Consider the following 24,559-nt stretch of genomic DNA (forward strand, 5'->3'; position numbering starts at 1 on the left):
CAGCGTTTGCCAAATTAGCAGAGTGGGGAGTTAAAACACTGTTTATTGGGGGAGATTTTAATTGTCATTTATGTCCCATTATAGATAAATTCCCAACAGGTAAATCATTATCAACCCAGGCTAAAACTGTTAGGGCTCTCTGTGAAGATTTTGATTATGTAGATATCTGGAGAGCCTGCCACCCTGCAGAACAGGAGTATACTTTCTTTTCTAAAGTCCATAGCAGTTATTCTAGGATAGATTATTTATTTTCTCCAAAAAACATAATGTCTTGCCATATAGGTAATATAGCTATATCCGACCATGCAGCAGTTTTTGCTGAATACTCCTTTGGGAACCAAAATATTACATCTAATATCTGGAGATTTCAACCATTCATTTTATCTGATAATAATTTTATATCATATTTTACAGAGGAGTTTAACTCTTTCATGACCATTAACTCTGCCTCAACTGAAGATTCATCTTTGCTATGGGAAACAGCCAAAGCTTTTTCTAGAGGTCTTATAATAGCATATACACTAAGTAAAAGACGCAGACAAGTCCAACAAAAAGAGATCCTAGAATCAAAGCTTAAGGATGCTGAGAGATGTATGTTAAAAAACCAACCCCTGGTAAAATGAAGGAAATTTCAGCACTTAGATCTGCTTTAGATTCTCTTTTGACAAAGCAAGCAGAAATGAAGATTCGCTTCGCCAAACAGAAACTATACGAGCATGGGGATAAGGTGGGGAAATATTTAGCATTCTTAGCAAGGAAAAAATCTGACTCTCAATCTATTCTGTCCATTGTGGATAATAGCGGTAAACGTTTTTTTGACAGTTTATCTATTAATAATACATTTAAAGAATGGTCGAGAATTTATATAGGTCAGAATTAGAAGGGGATTCAACACAATCCACAGAGCATTTCTTCTCCACCCTCAATCTACCCAGTCTATCAGAAAATCAGGCCGCTTCCCTAAATACTCCTATATCTAAAAAGGAAGTTCTAGATGCCATAAAAAGTTTGCAACCTGAGAAAGCACCTGGCCCAGATGGGCTTAGTACTGAATTTTATAAAGAATTTAGAGATTTATTAGTTGACCCTTTACTGAACATGCTCAATGAATCGTTTGTGAAAGGCCATTTGCCACGATCCATGAGAGAGGCGAATATATCTTTAATTTTGAAAAAAGGTAAACAAGCGGAAGACTGTTCGTCATACCGACCTATTTCATTACTTAATGTTGATCTAAAGATTCTTTCTAAAATATTAGCAACCCGTTTAGAACGCCTTCTCCCCACTCTAATAAAGGATGACCAAACAGGCTTTATTGTTGGACGCAACTCTGTCAATAACATGCGCCGCCTGTTGAATGTGATACAGTTTGCTAAGCAGCAGTCAGTAGATGGTCTTGTGATTTCGCTAGATGCGGAGAAGGCTTTCGATCGCATTGAATGGCCCTACTTATTTCATACGTTGCGTAAATTCGGTCTTGGTGAGCACTTCATTAGGTGGATAAAATTATTATATAATGAACCTCTTAGTGCGGTGCTGACTAATGGATGCCGCTCCTCTGTATTCAGGGTTGGAAGGGGAATGAGACAAGGCTGCCCCTTATCCCCTCTCTTATTTGCGTTAATAATTGAACCGTTGGCAGAAGCAATAAGAACAAATAATGAAATTTGTGGTTTAACAATTGCAAATAATCAACATAAGATTGCCCTATATGCCGATGATATTTTGATATTATGGTGAATCCCGATACCTCTACTCCAGCTCTTTTAGATACATTTGACAAATTCTGCTTTTTTTCAGGATATAAAATTAACTATGACAATGTCAATGGCAATGCCTATAGGCAGCTTAAAACTAATACCCCAAACATTATCATCCTTCCCGTTTAGATGGGCCCCCGAAGGTTTTATATATTTGGGCATTAATGTTACCCCCTCCTTTGAACAGATGTATAAAGTAAACTTTCCACTTTTTGAACGTATTCGGTTAGATTTAGAAAGGTGGAATGCCCTTCCTGTTTCTTGGTTGGGACGGATCTCCCTCCTGAATCCAAATGATTCCAATAAACTTTACCCATAAGATTGTTAAGAATTTGAATGGTTGGTTTAGTTCTTTTATATGGGCTAAAAAAAAAGCATGTATAAAACTTTCAACTTTAATGCTTCCATCTTCGGTATACTGACTGGATACATAGAGGATCTAGTACAGTGTGGTTTGATATTGAAAGCTCACTTAGTAAACTTCCCTTAGTAAATTGAAAGTTGCTTGTAGTAACCCCATCACAATTAATGCTGTCAAGGCATGGAAAGTTATCAAGCGTCTGGAGGGTCGATCCTTAATTACCTCAACTTTAACTCCTATTTGTGATAACTATGACTTCTTGCCAGGGACTGTAGACCAACGTTTTCAAGTTTGGGCACATTAAGGTCTCAATACTTTACAGGATCTATTTGAGGGGGACACTTTAATGTCATTTGACCAATTAACCACCAAGTACAGTATCCCACGACAGGATTTTTTTTCGTTATTTACAGTTGAGAGACTTTGTGAAAAAGGACACTACTTTGCTCACAAATCAAGGCATTTCGGCTGTGGAGAGACAACTTTTTTCACAAATGAACAGTTCTACAAGTTCCTTTTATAAGGTTCTCAAGGACTGTGGATCTTCAAATACGGATTTATTGAGGAGGACATTGGAAAGGACACTTGATGTACAAATCACAGACGACCAATGGGAGGAGGCATGGAAGAATGCAGGGACTTTAAGCATATGTAACAGGGTAAAGGCAATGCAGTTGAAAATCTTGCACAGAGCTCATATTTCTCCTTTGCGGAGGCACAAGTTTAAAGAAGACTGCTCGCCAATGTGCCCGAAATGTAAAACAGAAGAAGGAGATCTTATTCACTGTTTCTGGTCTTGTAGGGAGATTCAGAAGTTTTGGGTCATGGTTGAACAAGAACTTAATGCTATATTATCTATTAATATTGGCTACAGTCCAAAACACATGCTGCTTAGAATTTACGACAACATGGTTTTAGACGAAAATAAAAAGTCACTCTGTAAGTTCCTAACATTCTGTGCAAGGAAATGTATTCTTTTGAACTGGATAGTTGATAAAGCCCCTCTGAAGTCAATGTGGCACAGGGTTATAATAGAATATGTGTCATTAGATTATTTAACCTGTGCGTCTTATAATAAAGTTATCCTATTTTATAGAAGGTGGGACCCATTCCTGACATATATGGGATTGGATATATCCTCTATTCTCATTAGAGGGTTTGTTTGATGAGACTTAAGTTTGTAGCACATTGGTGCAAGGAAAGAAGAGAGGGGAGGAAAAGGAAAAAGGAGGAAGGGAAAGAAGAAAAAAAAAAAAGAAGAAAGTGTAAGATATATTGTCTGTAGGATTATACAACTGATGTACAGTGGTAAGCCAAATATATATTTATTTATTTTTATTTTTTATTTTTTATCTTTTCTCTGTTCTGTTTGGTGTACATTTTGGTCTGTTTAAAATGTTTGAAAATTAATAAATATATTTAAAAAAAAAAAAAAAAGTTATTAATTTGCATTTTATTGCATGAAATAAGTATTTGATCAATAGAAACATCAGAAAAGCAGAACTTAATATTTGGTACAAAAACCTTTGTTTGCAATTACAGAGATCATATGTTTCCTGTAGTTCTTGACCAGGTTTGTACACACTGCAGCAGGGATTTTGGCCCACTCCTCCATACAGACCTTCTCCAGATCCTTTAGTTTTCGGGGCAGTTGCTGGGCAATACAGACTTTCAGCTCCCTCCAAAATATTTTCTATTGGGTTCAGGTCTGGAGACTGGCTAGGCCACTCCAGGACCTTGAGATGCTTCTTACAGAGCCACTCCTTAGTTGCCCTGGCTGTGTGTTTCGGGTCGTTGTCATGCTGGAAGACCCAGCCACGATCCATCTTCAATGCTCTTACTGAGGGAAAGAGGTTGTTGGCCAAGATCTCGCGATACATGGCCCCATCCATCCTCCCCTCAATACGGTGCAGTTGTCCTGTCCCCCTTGCAGAAAAGCATCCCCAAAGAATGATGTTTCCACCTCCATGCTTCACGGTTGGGATGGTGTTCTTGGGGTTGTACTCATCCTTCTTCTTCCTCCAAACACGGCGAGTGGAGTTTAGACCAAAAAGATCTATTTTTGTCTCATCAGACCACATGACCTTCTCCCATTCCTCCTCTGGATCATCCAGATGGTCATTGTCAAACTTCAGATGGGCCTGGACATGCGCTGGCTTGAGCAGGGGGACCTTGCGTGTGCTGCAGGATTTTAATCCATGACGGCGTAGTGTGTTACTAATGGTTTTCTTTGAGACTGTGGTCCCAGCTCTCTTCAGGTCATTGACCAGGTCCTGCCGTGTAGTTCTGGGCTGATCCCTCACCTTCCTCATGATCATTGATGCCCCACGAGGTGAGATCTTGCATGGAGCCCCAGACCAAGGGGGATTGACCATCATCTTGAACTTTTTCCATCTTCTAATAATTGCGCCAACAGTTGTTGCCTTCTCACAAAGCTGCTTGCCTATTGTCCTGTAGCGCATCCCAGGCTTGTGCAGGTCTACAATTGTATCCCTGATGTCCTCTGCTCTTGACCATTGTGGAGAGGTTGGAGTCAGTTTGATTGAGTGTGGACAGGTGTCTTTTATACAGGTAACAAGTTCAAACAGGTGCAGTTAATACAGGTAATGACAATTCTGACCAAGCGTAAAACACTTTTTCACCTACTTTTCCATTGATTATTTCCAAGGTTGACTAATAACTCATGATTTGGATGTTAAAACAAGGACATTTCTAAGTTACCCCCATTTCTAAATTACTGTAGTGTATATACTGTATTCCTAGATTTCTATTATTTCACATATTTCACATATATTTCACATATCCTTCTAACATAATGTTTGAGTGAAAAAAAATATTATAGACCCTATAAAATCAACATATTATTTGTTTTTGCTTCTTCACTTTTAAAATTTCCTTTTTTTTCTCCTTAATTTCTATCTTGACACTTTCGAGGAAGTCCTGCCTATCAGATACCCAGAACCTATCCCTTTTCACATTCCATACAGAAACACAGATTAAAGTCAAATGGTGCATGAGCCCCTCCCATTTAATAGGTATGGGATACCTATGTCATTTCCCCACACACAAACTGACTGTCCCCTATCAACCTGTACTTGAACCATCATTATTTATGTGTTCTATGCTGTTATGTGGTCTAAATAGCCCACACTTTTGATGAGGCCACAGAAAAGTTTATTAATTAATGAATCCATTTGAAATCATACCCCAAGATTGTTTGTACTTCAAATAGAAATCACGCCTTAGTTTAGTATTAAATTCAAGTGAACATTCAATCACCACAGATGTGCTGTGTCTGATGGGGTCAATGAGTATCACACTTCAGGGAAAGGTGAAACCAGTAAAATTCACCATTGCATTAAAGCAAAATCGGCAGTGTATCAAATACTTGTTCTCCCCACTGTAAGTAATCCTTTTAATTTTGTTTTTTCACACACAAATACATTTAACAAAAGGTTTAAGCTTAAACAAATCAAATCAATCCAGTCATTATCATTTTCTTTTTATTTAGCTTATTTTCTTTTTTTATTTCCTTTTTATGACGTTGTCACAAAAATAACTTGTTAAACGGCATGTTCCCTTGAAACTGCCAAATCCACCCAATTCATGTCTAGGCTTGCAATTCTTCCAAGGAAGAAAACTTATTAACGGTCCTTCTTTGTCTGTTTCCTTTTACAAGGCAAAAGAAAAACTTTAAAAAACATAATTATTTCCATGGGATAATGCCATTTACCAAATAAATTTTGTGACAATACGCTCACTTTTTGCAAAACCATTTCCAAACTCTCGTAAAAGGAAATAAAATGTAAAGAAGCGGAAAACAATATATATGTTGATTTGACAGGATTAATTTTATTTTTTCCCCTCAAACCTTTTGTTAAATGGATATGCATGTGAAATTATACAAAAATAGGAATATATACTTGTAACATACATTTTCTTCCCTCCTCCATTTCCCTTAATTGCAAATATAGTATTGTCATTTGTACAGAATTTTCCTTCATTGTGCATCAATGCTCTTATCTCTGGTTATCCAGACAAATTAATAAATAAACTTCAATTAGTGCTGCACACAGCTGCTAGAATCCTAACTAGAACAAAAAAAAAAAAAAAAATTTGAACACATTACTCCTGTCCTGGCATCCTTACATTGGCTGCCTGTTAGGGTTAGGGCTGATTTTAAGGTTTTACTCTTAACCTATAAATCAATACATGGACTTGCTCCTACTTACCTTGCTGAAATGATCCAGCCATATATACCTACACGTAACCTTAGATCGCAAGACGCAGGCCTTTTAATTGTACCTAGAATTTCTAAACAAACAATTGGCGGCAGGGCCTTTTCTCATAGAGCTCCACTCCTGTGGAATGATCTGCCAATTAAGGTTAGAAATGCAAACTCAGTGCAAACTTTCAAGTGTCTACTAAAAACTCATCTCTACAGCACGGTTTATAATTAGGTGTAGCCTGGCCCGGGGGCGTGAAGGTGACCAGTAGGCTTGATACTGTCCACCCTTGCTGTCTTGCCAGGTGGGCTCTCGTCGCCACTGGGATGCCCTCCCTCCAATGCCCTTCGGGGGAAGAGTCACTGGCTTGTTGTTGATTCTCTATTGCGCACTTGTGCAGTTGGGCTGTACGCTACTAGCAATACTCGGCCCTCATTCAGGGGGGTTGCGGTTGGTGGGTGTCCCTTTGGTTGATGCCTGGCAATGTGGTTGGATTGATTTCCTGCCTGTTGGGCCCTGTCCGGGGCCTCCCCCGGGTAGGGCCACAGTGTCACCGGACCCCCCCGTCTCAGTTTCCAAGGTGTTACGCTGCTATATTATTGTGCTGGGGGACATGAGGGATGTACTACTAACTTTTCTCAGTTTCCGCCAATTTTAAATTTTAGAAAGAGATGAGGTCCTGGTCCACACCTGCGGATTACCTGGTTTGGGGGGACCGTTGCTGTTCCTGTCCTTGTCCACCTGGTCATACTTCTGACCTAGTCTAAAATCAAATATACTCTGGATTTAGCCAAGAGAAATTTATTTATTATTCCAATTGGACTCTTAATATCTCACCCGGCACAGCCAGAAGAGGACTGGTCACCCCTCTGAGCCTGGGTCCTCTCTAGGTTTCTTCCTAAAATTCGACCTTCTTAGGGAGTTTTTCCTAGCCACTGAAATTCAACACTACTGTTGTTTGCTCCTTGGGGTTTAAGGCCGGGTGTCTCTGTAAAGCACTTTGTGACAACTGCTGTTGTAAAAAGCGCTTTATAAATAAATTTTGATTGATTGATTGATCTACAAATTCAACTAATACACATATACTTAATACTTGTACATTAAAACTGTTAAACCTGTTTTGCTGATTATAGAAGCAATAAAACTGGACTTCTGAGACTAGCTGAGTATCTAAAGCATCAGCAATTGTGGGTTCCATTACGGGCTAAAATTGGCCAGAAAAAAATAACTTTCTTCTGAAACTCGTCTTGTTCTAACAAATGAAGACTATTCCACGCAAGAAATTGCCAAGAAACTGAACATCTCATACAACGTTGTGTACTACCGTTTCACACAACACCGCAAACTGTCTACTGTATAACCAGGAGTTGCTAAAAAAAAAAGCCAGATATCAGACTGGCCAATGAAAAGAAAATATTAAAATGGGCAAAAGAACACATACACTGGACAGAACAAGGAACGTTGCCTAGAAGGCCAGCATCCCGAGTCACTTCACTGTTGAAGTTGAGACCAGGGCCTCCTTCTGCTCATACTGCTGATATGTTTGTAAAGACCATAATCATGTTCTCCAAAATAATTACACATTCATGAAATTCCTGCAATGCTGAGTTGATTTAAAAAAAAATATATATATATATATATATATATATATATATAAACTTGATGTAAAATGTGGTTGGCTAATTAATATAATAAGAGAAAATCAGAAAGCAGGCAACTGTATGTTCTTTTATACTGTTACAGTGAGCCACAGTAACAGTATTTAGCTCAACATGGATTCTAAAGCTTGTGTTTCCAGTTGTGTTGTGATTATGGCCTGACAACAACTCTAAAGCAGGTGGGATCAAAGACCAAAAAGTATTTTCTCTAATGCACATCGCATCCAGGCCATTTTGCTTCAAATCACACAGCACTTTCAGCCACAAATACAACTAGCAAACATGCGCTGAGGAGAATGCATTTCCCATACCCAAGGAAGGAATTAGAGCGTGACTGATGTAAGATCAGATTATTAACATGACAAAGTCAGAAAAAAAGTACCTGTTCTGAATTACTCAACTATACCTGAATGTCACAGGTCAACTCCATAATTCCATAGACACAAAAATAACCGATCTGTGACAAAACAGTCCCTCCTCTATCATTCCACAGTTTCTTTGGAAAAAAGGTTTTGCAACTGAACTGTATAAAAGAATCAGAGCACAGTGACACTAAACTCACAGCAGAATTCCTGCATCTTATCTGGGTAAGAAAGAGTTAATTTTATATTGACAGTCTTTATTATTCATTATTATTTGCAATCTAACAGAATAATTCCATTTGATGTTTTTTTATGACTTTCCATTTGAATGTGTTGACTAATACATTCTTTTATACTTAATAATTGTTTCATTATTGTGAAAGGTATTTTATTTCACATGTATTTATACAAATGTTTTTGTACATTTTTTGTGGACCTGAATATTATACATACATTTTTTATACATACATTTGTAATATTTGTGGACCTGTATAAAAAGTCAACTGTAGTGTTCTGTCATCCTTGTAAAACATCAGATTTTTCTCAGAATGAACAATATTTGGGTTTATTGTGTAGTCTAATTCTGCCATAATAGATAAACCAAATAATTTGCAGAAACATACATATAATTGATCATGTATTGATTTTACACTGTATTTCTATCCTCTTTAGTCACAACTTCTCACAGTAGTTTAGTTTTTGAGTTTAATCATAGATCTATAATAATTAAATTGATTTCATTGTCAACATAAAATAGTTGTCAAAGTAAATAGTCTACCCTTTGCAAAGTCTATGAATTCCTAACCAGTCTATAAACCTCATCCACATGTAAAGAAATAAATATGGAAAAGGTATTACAGTAATGAAACAAATTAAGATAAAATAAACACCCACCCCAAAAATGTCATAAAGGTAGGTATTCTGCTTTGGCAAGCCATTACAGCTGTGTATAACTTTTCATAAGATTCTAACAACTTTGCATTCATAGGCCAACATTAAGCTATTGAGTACAGTAAAGCACAATGAATTTGGTTGTGAATCATTGATCAATAATTATACTAAATCTCCCAAAATCAAGACTGACACTGGACAACTCAGGATTAGTCAATAACTCGGAAAGCCATTATAATATGTCATTATTAGTTTAAATATATATGCACAATCACTAAATATATATATTTAGTGAGACAGTGACACACATTTTTTTTAGCTTTTAATTATGATCAAGGCAATATCAATTATGAATGCAATACAGTACCCTAGGGTGCATAGAGAGGTAGAACAGATTAACAGCCTTTTGTCTGAAATGGAGCACAATATTAGCCATGCGTGGTACTGATAGATGAGACTTCTATAGACAAGAGTCTAATGTTAGCTAGCCAACTAAGTTAAAATTGCAGCGGTATCCAAAGAAAGACTAAGCCAACATTAACTTGGCTAGCTAATACAACACTGCCATCGATCAAAATCATCTTGATCACATGATTAATGCAACTTTGTTTTCTACTTTATATTTAAAACCACTTAAGCATTGTCAGTGTATTTCATTGCCACAGTGTGATGTAGACAAAACAGTCATTAGCCCCTGTTTAAAATTGGCCATGTACATGGAAGTTGCAGAAGTGCAATCCATGAATTAGAGTAGGCAACAAGCAAATCTCAAACAAATTAGCTGGGAAATTGATTGTTTACAGTTCCTAACTGAGCAGAAGTTTCTGGAAACGAGATTATAGTCATAGTGCCTTAGTGGGGAAAGATATTCTACATTTAGTTGTCTCTGCCACTTTGTGAAGATAGTGACACTTGTTCCCCCCCTGAAAGGTTTGCTACATTTATTTAAACCTGTTGTCTTGAAATGTGCACATTTTATTTTATTTGGCTTTGCTGGAGCACAATTTGTGGGCATGCTATGTGTTGTTTGACAACATTCAGCAAACCCCTTTGTTTTATTTGCTTACATAAAATGTGAAATTATTAAATCAAATTCTAACCTTTTATGTACTCTGTGAATTAATTCCGTTAACTGTGAAATTCTACTTTTTAAAATTGCAATGAAATTAATTCATTGGAAACAGTAACTTTCCAATTCCATAACTTATACTTCATTCAATTGTAATTAAATTGGAATTTAAATTACAACCTTGTTTACAATGCTGTGTAAAATTGAAATAAAAACTGAATGCAATAATGTGCAAATCCTTTAAACCCCTATATTTAATAGAAAATAGTACAAAGACAACATATTAAATCTGGAGATCCATCTGTGTATCTCTGTGCCGCAAGTGACTGGGCCAAAAACAAATACTGGATAACCGCGATCTCATATGGATCCATTAACTGTATCTTGTTAAGGTATGCTGCTGTGTGTCTAATACATTGTCTATTTGTGCTAGAATTATATAGGTCTCATAGAATCATCATGGTGAATTACAAAGTGGAACTGCATACTGGGAATATACTGCATGCCGGCACCTATAACAGTATCTACATTCAACTGTCTGGTACCAAGGGAGAAAGTGAATGGACCTACATCAAAGAAACTGCATGCCAAGACTCTGTAAGTTATGTTATCAATCAATAGAAAGTATCACTGGGGAAAGGGGATATCTAGGAGTCATCAGGCCAGGTAGTCCTGAGACCTGTGACCGGGACCTCTAGGTGTGGGTCAACTTGCAAGGTGGCATCGAGAGGGTTTTGTTTATAGGGATGATTTAAACATTTAAATCTCTTTATCTCTCTATAGGTGATTGAACATCAAGTGGCCTGTCCCTCTTCCCTGGGCCTTCTGGAGTTTGTTGCAATAGAAACAAAGCCGTATGCCCTGCTTGCCTACATCAACGATGACTGGTTCTGCTCTAAAGTAGTGGTGACCACCCCAGAGGGAAGCACCAGACACTTCCCCTGTTACAATTGGCTCTCAGGCTCAGAGAGACTGGTATATAGAGAGGCCTCTGGTCAGTATGATGGTATACGGTTATATCTGTAGGTTTAAGGCTGATATTGTGACATCCATGTCAGCTGGCAGAATGTAATTTGTAGTTTCTGGTGAGATGTCTCATAGGGACCTTATTCATGGGGTAATGGTAATAACACTGTTGCCCTCTTAACAGTTTGACTAATACAAAAAAAGAGCTAAACTTATTGGGACTTTTGTTTATAAGGTAAGCTGATTTTCAATGACACCTGCCCAAGAGCCCTAAAGGAGAGAGAAGAGGAGCTCAAGATCCGTCATCAAGCATACCAGTGAGGGACCAATTCCTTAATTCTAGAAAAACACTTATTTACCAGATACAACAAGTCTAAACCACATCCATTGTTTTCAGAATTACAGTCAGAGTACATCATTTAGTAAATATAGTAAACCACCGAAACTACCAGTTTGCATTGTCATTTAGTGAACAGATTGTCTTGATTCACGGTACAACATCAATTCCTTTCAGGTGGAGTATCTATGCAGACGGCCTGCCTAACATAATTAAAGCTGGCAGTGTTTCTGATCTCCCCGATGAGGTCCGCTTCTCTTTCACCAAGGATTCTGAGTTCAAGTTCACCTTCCTCAATGCGTAAGTAAAAGCACAAACTGTCAACCATTTGTATGCTTGGTGTTCTGGAAGAAATCCTACACTGACTCCGAGTACAACATAATACAGTGATGCTTGAAGGTATGTGAAACCCTTGTGCAATTGTGTTCACCATGAGATCTATATTTAATCAGGCTATAGAAATCATGGGCAATGTATGCTCAACCCCCATAATGATTTGCCGACTAAACACCGGGATACCTACGTGCATCCGGGGTGGACAGAAAAATTTGATTGTCAGAATGTCGTCAGGTGGGACTGAGGCTGTGAGGGGGGTGGGCGAGGCTGCGTCAGGGGGGGGCTGCAGCACTCACAGAACCCCTACTACCCACGGCTATGGAATCAGGTGGGTAAATAATTGGGTACTGAATTAACCAATCAAAGGAGGGACCTGTAGAAAAGAAACCTGGTCAGTTTGGTGTAAGCTATACCGGTGAATGTAAAACACACCATGCCAAGAAGAAAGGACATCTCAGAGGACATCAGGAAAAGGGTAGTGAGAGCATATCAGGATGGGAAAGGCTATAAATCTCAAGAAGATTTGAGCTCCATCAGTACACTGTCAGGCAAATCATTTACAAATGGAGATCATTTAACACGAAAGCAACTCGCCGTAGAAGTGTACGTCTATCCAAAATATCCCAAAGAGCCAACAGAAATATTATAAATCAGGTAAAAACCAACCCAAACATAACTGAAGTTTGCAGCAGCCCTTCTGCATCTCAAGTTATTGTTTCAACAATAACAAGAACACTGAACCGAAATGGCATTCATGGGGGAGTTGATAGAAAGAACCCTCTGATGTCAGAAAAGAACCAAACAGTCTGCCTAACTTAGCCAGACACCACCAGGACAAACCTGAAGGTTTCTAGAAATCCATTCTCTGTACAGATTAGTCCAATATTGACATTTTTGGCCACAATGGAAACCGCTGTGTCTGGCAAAAAACAACACTGCCTACCACCAAAATAACCTAATCCCAAAAGTCAATGCATGGTGGTGGAAGTATCAAGACCTGGGGCTGCTTTTCCTCCTCTGCTGTCACAAGCTATTGAATGATGGGGTTCACATTTTTGAACACTGAGTTTTTGTGGATTATTTGGAATGTCTTAATTACAAATTGTGGATTAAATGATATGATAAGGATTAAATGACTGTCTTTTTAAAAAAGAAATATAGTTTGAGTACAAAATTAAGACTATAAGCATAACAGTAAAAATTTAATATTCTGAGTAAGAATAATCCGGTGTGTGAGTTATACAAATTGATTTACTGTATGTTCACAATTAAGAAGCAACATCATAAAAATAATGAGACCTCTAATCGTCTACATTGACAAATCCCCAACATACCTGTAACCTGTCCTTTACAGTGATGCTATTATCCTGTTTCAGAGTATGGGGATATTGTCAGGAGTGGAGAATTTGGCCAGGGTGGTGGGCACCTCTAGAATATGGAGGAATATATGATGACAATAATGATATCCTCGGCATGGTCTGCCATTTACCTTTCTAATGCTAAACTACATGTCCTCCTCTATCCTGGAAGAATGGTGGAGCTGAATCTACAAGGATTATCCACAAACAAGGAACAATGGAAAAACCTAGAAGAACTTAGTCATATATTCAATTGCCGTAAGACAAAAGTCTATGGTAAGGACAACTCAGGTGGTATGCATTAACACCTCAATAATTTATCCCAAAGTTAAATTTGACAAATGTTCATTTTGTATCACTCTAGAATACATTGAAAAGAACTGGAAAAAGGATGAGTTTTTCGGGTACCAGTTTTTGAACGGCATAAACCCAATGATGATCAATTGCTGTACCAAGCTCCCAGATAACTTCCCTGTTACAGAAGACATGGTGAAGGCTTCCCTTTCAGAAAAAAGCCTGGAGGAAGAGATGCAGGTTGGTACCAACAAAATTGGTTGCCGCTCACAGTTTAGTTATTGTATTGTACTTCTTATCAAGTTGAATGTAATGTTGTAAATTGTGTTAGTACCAGTATCTTTGGCATGGCCATGACTTAATCTTGATCTTCTACAACTAACCACTTAATGCCCTTACCTAAAAGGATGGAAACATCTTCTTGGTTGACTACAAACGCCTTCAAGGAATACCGGCAAATGTGATCAACGGGAAAAAACACTACTTGGCTGCTCCGCTGTGCTTGCTTTACATGACCCCGGAGGAGAAGCTCATGCCCATTGCAATCCAGGTGCATTTCACATAAGAGGGAAATATAGACATACAATGCCCACATTTTTGGTTTTCATAAAATCTAACACACTAAAACTGATTTCATGAACAATATACACAAAACAATTTTTGCAACAACAAAACTGGCTACACTCCTGTTTTTAAACTTGGTTTCATATTAGGACAAGCAGGACACTATAAGAAAATTACATCAACTTCAGACTATTCATTTTCTATGAAATGTATCTATATGTACATAGCATTCATAAACTTTTCCCCCCTTTTTGTAGTACTGAGAGACAACAGTTGATGTAGGACTTTCAGTTCGTGCCACCAGCGAATGATTTGGTGGCACCACCCAAAATCCATCCATCCATCATCTTCCGCTTATCCGGGGCCGCGTCGCGGGGGCAGCAGTCTAAGCAGGGATGCCCAGACCTCCCTCTCCCCAGACACTTCCTGCAAGCTCTTCCGGGGGGACACCGAGGCGTTCCCAGGCCAGCCGGGAGATATAGTCCCTCCAGCGTGTCCTAGGTCTCCTCCCGGTGGGATGGGACCAGAACACCTTCCCAGGAAGGCGTTCCGGAGGCATCCGAAACAGATGCCCAAGCCACCTCAGCTGACCCCTCTCGATGTGGAGGAGCAGCGGCTCTACTCTGAGCTCCTCCCGGGTGACCGAGCTTCTCACCCTATCTCTAAGGGAATGCCCAGCCACCCTGCGGAGAAAGCTCATTTCGGCCGCCTGTATCCGGGATCTTGTCCTTTCGGTCATGACCCAAAGCTCATGACCATAGGTGAGAGTAGGAACGTAGATTGACTGGTAAATCGAGAGCGTCCCCTTACGGCTCAGCTCTTTCTTCACCACGACAGACCGATACATCGACCGCATTTCTGCAGAAGCTGCACCGATCCGTCTGTCAATCTCCCGTTCCATCCTTCCCTCACTCGTGAACAGGACCCCTAGATACTTAAACTCCTCCACTTGAGGCAGACACTCTCCACCAACCTGAAGTGGGCAAGCCACCCTTTTCCGACTGAGGACCATGGCCTCGGATTTGGAGGTACTGATTTTCATCCCAACCGCTTCACACTTGGCTGCAAACCGTCCAAGTGCATGCTGAAGGTCCTGGCTTGAAGGGGCCAACACGACAACATCATCCGCAAAGAGCAGAGACGAAATCGTGTGGTCCCCAAACCTGACACCCTCCGGCCCCTGGCTGCGCCTAGAAATTCTGTCCATAAAAATTACGAACAGAACCGGTGACAAAGGGCAGCCCTGCCGGAGTCCAACATGCACAGGGAACAAGTCTGACTTACTGCCGGCAATGCGGACCAAGCTCCTGCTTCGGTCGTACAGGGACCAGACCGCCCTTAGCAAAGGACCCAGGACCCCATATTCCCGAAGCACCCTCCACAGGATGCCGCGAGGGACACAGTTGAATGCCTTCTCCAAATCCACAAAACACATGTGGATTGGTTGGGCAAACTCCCATGAACCCTCCATCACCCTGTAGAGGGTATAGAACTGTTCCAGTGTTCCACGGCCCAGACAAAAACCACACAGTTCCTCCTGAATCCGAGGTTCTACTATCGGCCGTATTCTCCTCTCCAGAACCCTGGCATAGACTTTCCTGGGGAGGCTGAGTAGTGTGATCCCCCTATAGTTGGAACACACCCTCCGGTCCCCCTTCTTAAAAAGAGGGACCACCACCCCGGTCTGCCATCCCAGAGGCACTGTCCCCGACTGCCACGCGATGTTGCACAGGCGGGTCAGCCAAGACAGCCCCACAACATCCAGAGACTTGAGGTACTCAGGGCGGATCTCATCCACCCCTGGTGCCTTGCCACCGAGGAGTTTCTTAACCACTTTTGTGACTTCAGCCCGGGTGATGGACGAGTCCACCTCTGAGCCCTCATCCTCTGCTTCCTCAATGGAAGACATGACGGTGGGATTGAGGAGATCCTCGAAGTACTCCTTCCACCGCCCGACGACATCCCAAGTTGAGGTCAACAGCTGCCCACCTCTACTGTAAACAGCGTTGGTAGGGCACTGTTTCCCTCTCCTGAGGCGCCGGATGGTTTGCCAGAATAGCCGATAGTCCTTCTCCATGGCCTCACCGAACTCCTCCCAGGCCCGAGATTTTGCCTCCACAACCACCCGCGCTGCAGTCCGCTTGGCCTGTCGGTGCCCGTCAGCTGCCTCAGGAGTCCCACAAGCCAACCAGGCCTGATAGGACTCCTTCAGCTTGACAGCATCCCTTACTTCCGGTGTCCACCACCGGGTTCGGGGATTGCCGCCTCGACAGGCACCGGAGACCTTACGGCCACAGCTCCGAGCGGCCGCTTCGACAATGGCGGTGGAGAACATGGTCCACTCGGACTCAATATCTCCAACCTCTCTCGGGATCCAGTCGAAGCTCTGCCGGAGGTGGGAGTTAAAAATCTCTCTGACAAGAGACTCGGCCAGACGTTCCCAGCAGACCCTTACAGTACGCTTGGGCCAGCCGAGTCTGTCCAGCTTCCTCCTCCGCCATCGGATCCAACTCACCACCAGGTGGTGATCAGTTGACAGCTCCGCCCCTCTCTTCACCCGAGTGTCCAAGACATACGGCCGCAGGTCAGATGAAACGACAACAAAGTCGATCATCGACCTGCGGCCTAGGGTGTCCTGGTGCCACGTGCACTGATGGACACCCTTGTGCTTGAACATGGTGTTCGTTATGGACAAACTGTGACTAGCACAGAAGTCCAATAACTGAACATCGCTCGGTTTCAGATCAGGGGGGCCGTTCCTCCCAATCACGCCCCTCCAGGTATCACTGTCGTTGCCCACGTGGGCGTTGAAGTCCCCCAGTAGAACGATAGAGTCCCCAGTCGGAGCACTTTCCAGCACCCCTCCCAGAGACTCCAAGAAGGTCGGGTACTCTGCACTGCCGTTCGGCCCGTAGGCACAAACAACAGTGAGAGACCTATCCCCGACCCGTAGGCGCAGGGAAACGACCCTCTCGTTCACCGGGGTAAACTCCAAAACACCCAAAATAAAAATATTATTTAATAATTAGAGTAGTACAAATATTTAGCATGTTAGCATATTCCTACATAAAAATTAATGGAGTGATTTCATTACAACTATAATTAGGCTACTAGCATTGAGAGTCTTTTTTTTTTGTTAAGAATGCAATTGTCCATACACCTAAAGCTCTTCGTTTTACCAATATTTTACCAGTTACTGTATGCCAAGAACACATACATTTTAGTAAATACCTTGGGCTTTTCCATGCTAAAGTATTACTCTGCCAATGATGACTAGTTGTGGGAAGTTCAACTCTTTACTGAATCAGATCTTTGAGTCGTTCAGTGAGAAGCACAAATCTTTTGACCAATTTCCTACTTTTGAATCAGTAACGCCCAGAGACATCGCTGAGATGCTTTATACCTGTGTGTAGTTTAAATGAGGTACGTTTATAACTACCAAACATACCAAAAAATACTGTTTTTAATGTCTTTCATATGAATGTAGGTCTAGTTGCAGCTTTGACACGATTAAATGTTTTTTTTTTGTTTGACAGCTGCAAGGGGGATGAGGACTGTATATCAATTAGCATCTGACCTCTTAATGAACCATTACAGGCAACACATTAACTTCCATACAACCTCTTTAAAATATGACTAATTAATGAAGCAAACTATGTATTGTTTTCTTTTTACAGCTGAAGCAAGAGCCTTCTGAGGAAAACCCGATCTTCCTTCCCACCGACTCGGAGTACGATTGGCTCCTGGCCAAGACCTTTGTGAGGAACGCCGACTTCTCTGAACATGAGCTCAACTCACACCTGCTCAGGACTCACCTGCTGGCTGAGGTGTTTGCTGTGTCCACGCTACGTAACCTGCCAATGGTGCATCCTATCTACAAGGTACATGGCAGCTGTGCAACTACACCATGAGATTGGATTAGTAAAATATCAGTTATACTTAATATGTTAATAATTATTATTTATGAGAAAAATTGTGAAAGAATTGTTTTACTCAATATTGCATACACAAGTAATTAGTACAGTACACTAGACTTGTGGGTTTTTCATGTCAAATTGTTCCATATTTCTCCATAGCTCCTGATCTCTCACTTCCGCTACACTCTGCAGATCAACACAATGGCAAGAGAGAGTCTCATATCAAAGACTGGGGCAATCACACTGGTACATTCTATTCTCATGATCTAGTACACTACCCATTGTAATGGGGTGTAACTTTGGTAGTGGAAACTTGAATATCTGTTAACACTAGCAGTGAATTAACCGCTTAATTATATAACCCTTCTCAACAAAAAAAATGTATTCAACAAAAATATTAAACTGATTATTTCAGATAAAATAACAATATAGGTAAATGACAAAAACAAATAACCAAATTGAGAAAGGGAATTCTTCAACCTGTCTTGAAGAATGCTAGTGTTGGAGGTCCGGGGATGTTAGAGTTCCTGAAGAAAGCAGTGGCCGAGTTGACATACAGCTCCCTCTGCATACCGGAGGACATCACTGCACGAGGAATGGACGACATCCCCAACTTCTACTACAGGGACGATGGACTCAAGTTGTGGGACATCCTCCACAGGTAGTTTGTTTACAAGTCCATATATTTTCAAATGAGAAAGACACCAGATCTGTGCAAGATCATCATATAACTCTATTATTTAGCAGCATGAATCAGATCTTGCAATAAGTGGCCTTGCAGTAACAATTGTGTTAATGCCTGGAGGTCCAGCATGATGTGGCACAGACAATAAATGCGCTCCTTTGCACCACCACAACATTGTCATAAATGATATCAGTGGCAAACATGGTCTGCTATTCAATCATATTTACTGAGGTTGTCCTGTGGTTTTGTACAGGTTTGTTCATAGTGTGATTGGTCGCTACTATACCAGCGACTCAGATGTCCAGAAGGATGGTGAACTGCAGAATTGGATAAAAGATATCTTCTTCAATGGGTTCCTGTCCAACGCCAGCACAGGTTATACTTCTACCAATCTTCACCTTTAATTTATCATTTCAAATGGAATTTACTTGTAATGTGTGTATAGAAATGTTTTATCAAAAATAAGTTGGCCTTTGATGCATTGCAAAAACACATACTGCGCACATTGCTTAACACATAATGAATAATTAGAAATTGCCTTCCTGCAAGCTTACTGAGGTTGTCCAATAAATAAGCATGATCTCAAATCAGTTAACCCCAAAATAGCATAATGGCTTGGCATGGATTGGCTTTGAAAGCTTACCTACTCTGCCGTAGTTGTTAAAAAAAAAAAAAAAAAAAAAAGAAACCAGCCTAGTTCAGCCGGCCCACAATTAGGAGTGAATGTTGTTGCCCTGGCTGGATTCTATCTGCGGTGTCCAATGTGACAGCATTTGTCTTTAACTGCTATGTTATGGTACTTGTCAAAACGCTCAGAATGGTGCTCGTCGGTGCAGCTCGTCCATTGCAATACAACTATAAACAGTTTTACTTTAGACTGTAATGCAGCTACTGAAGATCTAGCCCATCCTGAATAAATCCTAATGCCTACTTAGTTTGGTCCGTGGCAAGGATCGAACCCCGATCGACTATGTGGCAGTCTGCGTCTCTAACTGCTACGCTGCTTAACAATGGGTAGTCACACAGTCACTCACGATACATTCGCTCTTCTTGGTCGGTTCTGCTTACGCATTCCGGGAAAAATAAGACACCCTTTCCAAATGTTGACACTGTATCGCTGCATCATAAAAGTATCATATTAAATGTGGATTGTTGATTTCATAATTTCTCATTATGAATGTCCATTGCTCAATTGTTTTATGTTTTTCCATTTGCTGAATTTCAATTCAGTGACTGAATGAAGTGACTTGTCTTCTCTGTGCAGGAATCCCAAACTCTTTCAGTTTAGTGACAGAGCTGGTCAAGTTTCTCACCATGGTGATCTTCACAGCGTCTGTCCAACATGCTGCTGTTAACAACGGGCAGGTAATTAAACATTTTAAAAAATGACTGTAGGTAACTTAATAATATGGACCTCCGATTGGTGCATTATTACAGATGTCTTTGTGCCTTTTGTCTTTTTGTTGCCTTTTACTCTGATCAAACACTACATCCCACAACAGCCTAATGCATTGCAATACATTAATGCCTTATCCTGGCTGATTTGCTAGTATAAAGTTAGTCTAATGAAGGCAATTTCGATAGTCCATACAGTTTTGAATATGGTAGGTAAGACAGAGGAAAACTCAATTGCACAATTAACAGCTTTTATTAACTTGCAAGGAGAGAGGAATCACAGCTTACAGAATAAACTATGAGACTCTAAGGTCAGTTGGAAATACATTCAATACTTACACAAGAATGGGTGAGGCTAACAATCTGCCTGGTCTGTCATGCTCCTAATCCCTCCCTGCCCGCTGTTGTGTGTTGAGTACCCTAAACCCATTGAGCCGCGTTTCTTCCCATTCTGACAAAAGGTTTACGTATACCTCAACACCTCATTCTTCATTTTCCACATTTGCAACACATCCAACATTCTTCCTTTTGTTATTCAGAGGGGATCAGTAACATTTCAGGAACTCAATACTTAAACCAGTAAATCCTCTATACATTGGCAGAATCCAAATAAATACACTAGTTCAAGAAATTCTATGACTAAAATAGACTAGAATAAAGACTAGAATAAAGAACAGTAGGTCTCTAGCACAAACACACACAGAGCACAAACAGAACTGATGAAGTCACTGTCTCACAAGAAAGACACAGGTAAGGGGTTTGATATATTTCACCACTGTCATTCCAGTTTGATTTTGGAGGCTGGATGCCCAACTTCCCCACTGCGCTGCAGCTACCTCCTCCTACCACTAAGGGGCAGTGTACAGAGAAGACCATGCTGCAGACTTTCCCAGACATCAATACCACCGCTAAAGGCATTGCTACAGTGTATCTGTTGAGCAAGCCGTCCTCTGACATTGTGAGTATATAAGAGAAAAGTATAGTGATGGTTAGAAGACCTCAGGGGTTAGAAGACCTCAGGGGTTAGAAGACCTCAGGGGTTAGAAGACAATTTATTTGCTTTGAACGACTTACATGTTCTGCATCTGACTCCTAAAGGAAGTAAATGTTGTGAATAGCAGACAACACAAAGCTAAAACATATATTCAAAATCTTGTCAGGGCTGCTGAGGCACCGCTACTTCCCACGACTATGATAGAGAGGGTGCAATGGTTGTGACCAATAGAAGTGAGCCTCCGGTCCTAATCAAAAAACCCTGAAAAATGTTGCTTTCTATACAAATGGCCACGCCAACAACATTAGAACATTAACTAGTGAGACCAAGATGAGCTGAATTCTAATGAGAAACATGTTTATTTTCAGCTTGTAGTTCGCTGTTAAAACTGAACATGCAATTCTGCAGCCGCTGCTAATTCATCATTATATTCCAAATCCTCATGTGGAAACTGGCATTCCAGTGCATTTTATTTACAATAATATCAATGTTGCTAGCTAGTAATCTGGTAATCTTGAAAGCCAGCTAACCAGATGGCATATCTTTATGCTCAGAGGTGGCAGAGATATTGGGCGGGGTAGTGAGTTACGTGTCCAGTTGATTTAGGAGCCTTAATTTGGAACTTTAAATGAGAGGTGAAGTTTTGTCAGGAAATGACCCTGCCTAAAATTATTTCAGTCCTGCTTTAGCTCAGGTTCCATATGGCTGCAGACAAGTGGTGCAATATATAGGAAATAGTGTACCTCACATTTCCTTCTCTCCTGACTTCCTCAGGTCCTTCTTGGAGACTACAAAGAGGAGCACTTCTTTGAGAAGCTCCCAATACAGAAGATCAAAGACTTCAAGCAAGAGCTGGAGGTTTTCAGCGCTGAAATTAAAGTCCGGAATCAACGTCTTGAACTGCCCTACACCTACCTGGAGCCTCAGAATATAGAGACCAGTGTAGCCCTCTAAAACGAATCAAGTGCTACAGAAGCAAAACCGTTTAAAGTGGTTTTGATCGGAATGGTTTCATTGGAAGCTGATGACAGTTGAAAAGAAAAAAAGAAACACTTAGATGTTCATTCGTCTCTTACAAATGAGCACTGGCATAGATTATATACAAATGTAATCATGAGTTCTTTACCAACCCACTCTCTGTTCTCTCCCCACACTTTTCCCTAAACTAAAGAATCACCCACTTCCTTTCCAGAATGATGTTATCCTAATACAACCTCTGGGACATGCGTACAAAATTGTTTGGGCTTTAATGGACTCTGTATGCTGTGGTTTCACTGAACAATGGAACCTAATGTTGTTATGTTGCTGCAGTATAAAGACGCCTTTTGGTACAGTTTAAACATGCTAGTGTAATAAAACCTTTTTTCTAAGATCATATTCAGTGTGGACAATTGGTATTGTTTTACAATTACTATCTCTCTTCACATTTTAACATGTCTTTTGTGCGGTTAAACAGGCTTGACAACACCAGTGCCATATTCATTATTATACTAACCATGAAATTCCATGGAATTTAACCCTCTGAGTACTACGCTTTAAATTCTTGGGTGTCACTACTTTTATATTTGGGCTTTTAAACAATATGTAATGTAAATCGATCATTGTGTATTTGGCATCAAATTATTCCAAAGTACCTCAGCTAATAGAAGCATGCATGCTAATGTTCTTATAAGGTAGTGTTTTAGGGAAATTCCACAATAAAGTACATAATATCATAGGCAAAATCAGATTTTTTCTATATATCATTGAATTCTGACCATAACACACCCATACGGAGTGATACTCCCAATACAAATGTTCTGTGCAAACACAATGCACATTTGTTTAAGAAAAGGCTTCACAATGAACGTGAACAGAAAAATGAAATGATTTGCCTTTTGTCCAACACATTTTTGACACAATTTTTCATTGAAATCAGCCCAAAAACCCTTGTGGAACTGTTCTGCCATTACACCAACACGTTTCAAACCCTTTTTCTTGCACAAAAATGCATTGTATCACAATAATGTGAACAGAACAATGAAATTAGTCACATTTTGTGCAAGCAGTCCAAAATGTTTATGACAGCCATAATTATGTCACTATTTATCCTTGAAATCAGACCACAAACAGCCTTGTGGAACTGTTCTGCCATTCCAAAAACACTTTTCAAACCCTTTTTCTTACACAAATATGCATTGTATCACAATAAAAGTGAACAGAACAATTAAATAATTATTATTTCTATTTATGATTGAATTCAGACCACATTCCAAAAAATTCTCCCATTCCAAATACGCAAACCAGATAATATCTATAATGATTACATTTGTTTTACATTATTTCATGATAAATAGGTTATTATCGATGTTACTTACCAGACTGTTCTTGCGTTAGCATTAGCCTGTTGTTAGCATTCGTCCTTTGTTGTCCGGTAACTCAGCTATTCAGCGTAACCGTAAGGGACTATGGCTACATTAAGTAAAAGCGTTTTTACGTTTTGCCATTTTATACTAATAATACTTATAAAACTGTTGAAAACACATATCCTTTCTTTGTCTTTTCGACAAGTTAGCGTTACGCAAGGACACAATGCTAAAACGTTCGCTAATGCCAAGTTAGCATGCTAACTAAGCTGACATAATGCTACAACCTCTTCTACAGTCAGATTGAGCAAATGAAGAAAACGAAACTCATGTCCCACCCAGCAACCTTATGATTTGATCAAATAAATAACAGATACCTTCCCCTGATTGGGTAAAATAAACTATTCCGCATAGCAACAGCCGCCCATTGGATGCTGTCACCCAACAGCCCATCCATTGGTCAGGTGCACAAGGGTTTGGTTGCATTTGGACAGGATGACAACAAGGAAATGTGCCATGTGAACACAAAGCGCATCTGCGTTTTCATCGGAATCTCATGGAAACAACAAAGAAAATAGAATCTCTCTATCACAAACCGTTTTGAAAATATGTAATACTATGTTATTATTATGCCAATACGCCACAGGCGTGGGCGCTACCGCCTAGTCCGTCCTCAGGGGATGATTAGGCATGTAGGCTCATAATCAAATACATTAATAACATATGGTGTTTGTAGCCTAGGTCTATTTTGTCATCCATTATTTTCATTACCTCGTAGTTTGGCATAAACACAACCAGTCATGCGGTTTCACCTGACTGCAACCAATCACTTCAATCCTGTTGGCTATCCCTGCAGATTTGTTCTCCCAAAATAATCCCAGCATCCAAAAAGTGGACTGTGCCCTTTCCAAATGTCATTAGGAATATAAGACCTGAAGCCTGAAATTTTTAATCAAACCATAATGCATTTTGCAGGATATCTTCCACTTTTGGTAAATTCACTAATTGGTTATGTATCTGACATGTCTTAATGTAACACAT

General features: G+C 40.2%; 1 protein-coding gene across 1 annotated transcript; it reads left to right on the plus strand.

Annotated features, from left to right (window-relative positions):
* The first annotated feature begins 8,518 nt into the window (after positions 1-8,518).
* LOC105010254 (hydroperoxide isomerase ALOXE3-like) lies at positions 8,519-22,542 on the plus strand. Its single transcript, XM_029118396.2, has 15 exons — positions 8,519-8,592; positions 10,761-10,924; positions 11,111-11,321; positions 11,529-11,610; positions 11,808-11,930; positions 13,497-13,600; positions 13,689-13,858; positions 14,025-14,168; positions 17,860-18,063; positions 18,259-18,345; positions 18,591-18,760; positions 19,038-19,159; positions 20,049-20,149; positions 20,967-21,137; positions 21,948-22,542. The coding sequence occupies exons 2-15, from the start codon at positions 10,787-10,789 to the stop codon at positions 22,125-22,127; spliced, it is 2,007 nt and encodes a 668-aa protein (XP_028974229.2). The 5' UTR covers positions 8,519-8,592; positions 10,761-10,786; the 3' UTR covers positions 22,128-22,542.
* The last annotated feature ends 2,017 nt before the right edge of the window (positions 22,543-24,559 follow it).

Source organism: Esox lucius, chromosome 25 (genome assembly GCF_011004845.1).
Source record: "Esox lucius isolate fEsoLuc1 chromosome 25, fEsoLuc1.pri, whole genome shotgun sequence".
Taxonomy (NCBI): domain Eukaryota; kingdom Metazoa; phylum Chordata; class Actinopteri; order Esociformes; family Esocidae; genus Esox; species Esox lucius.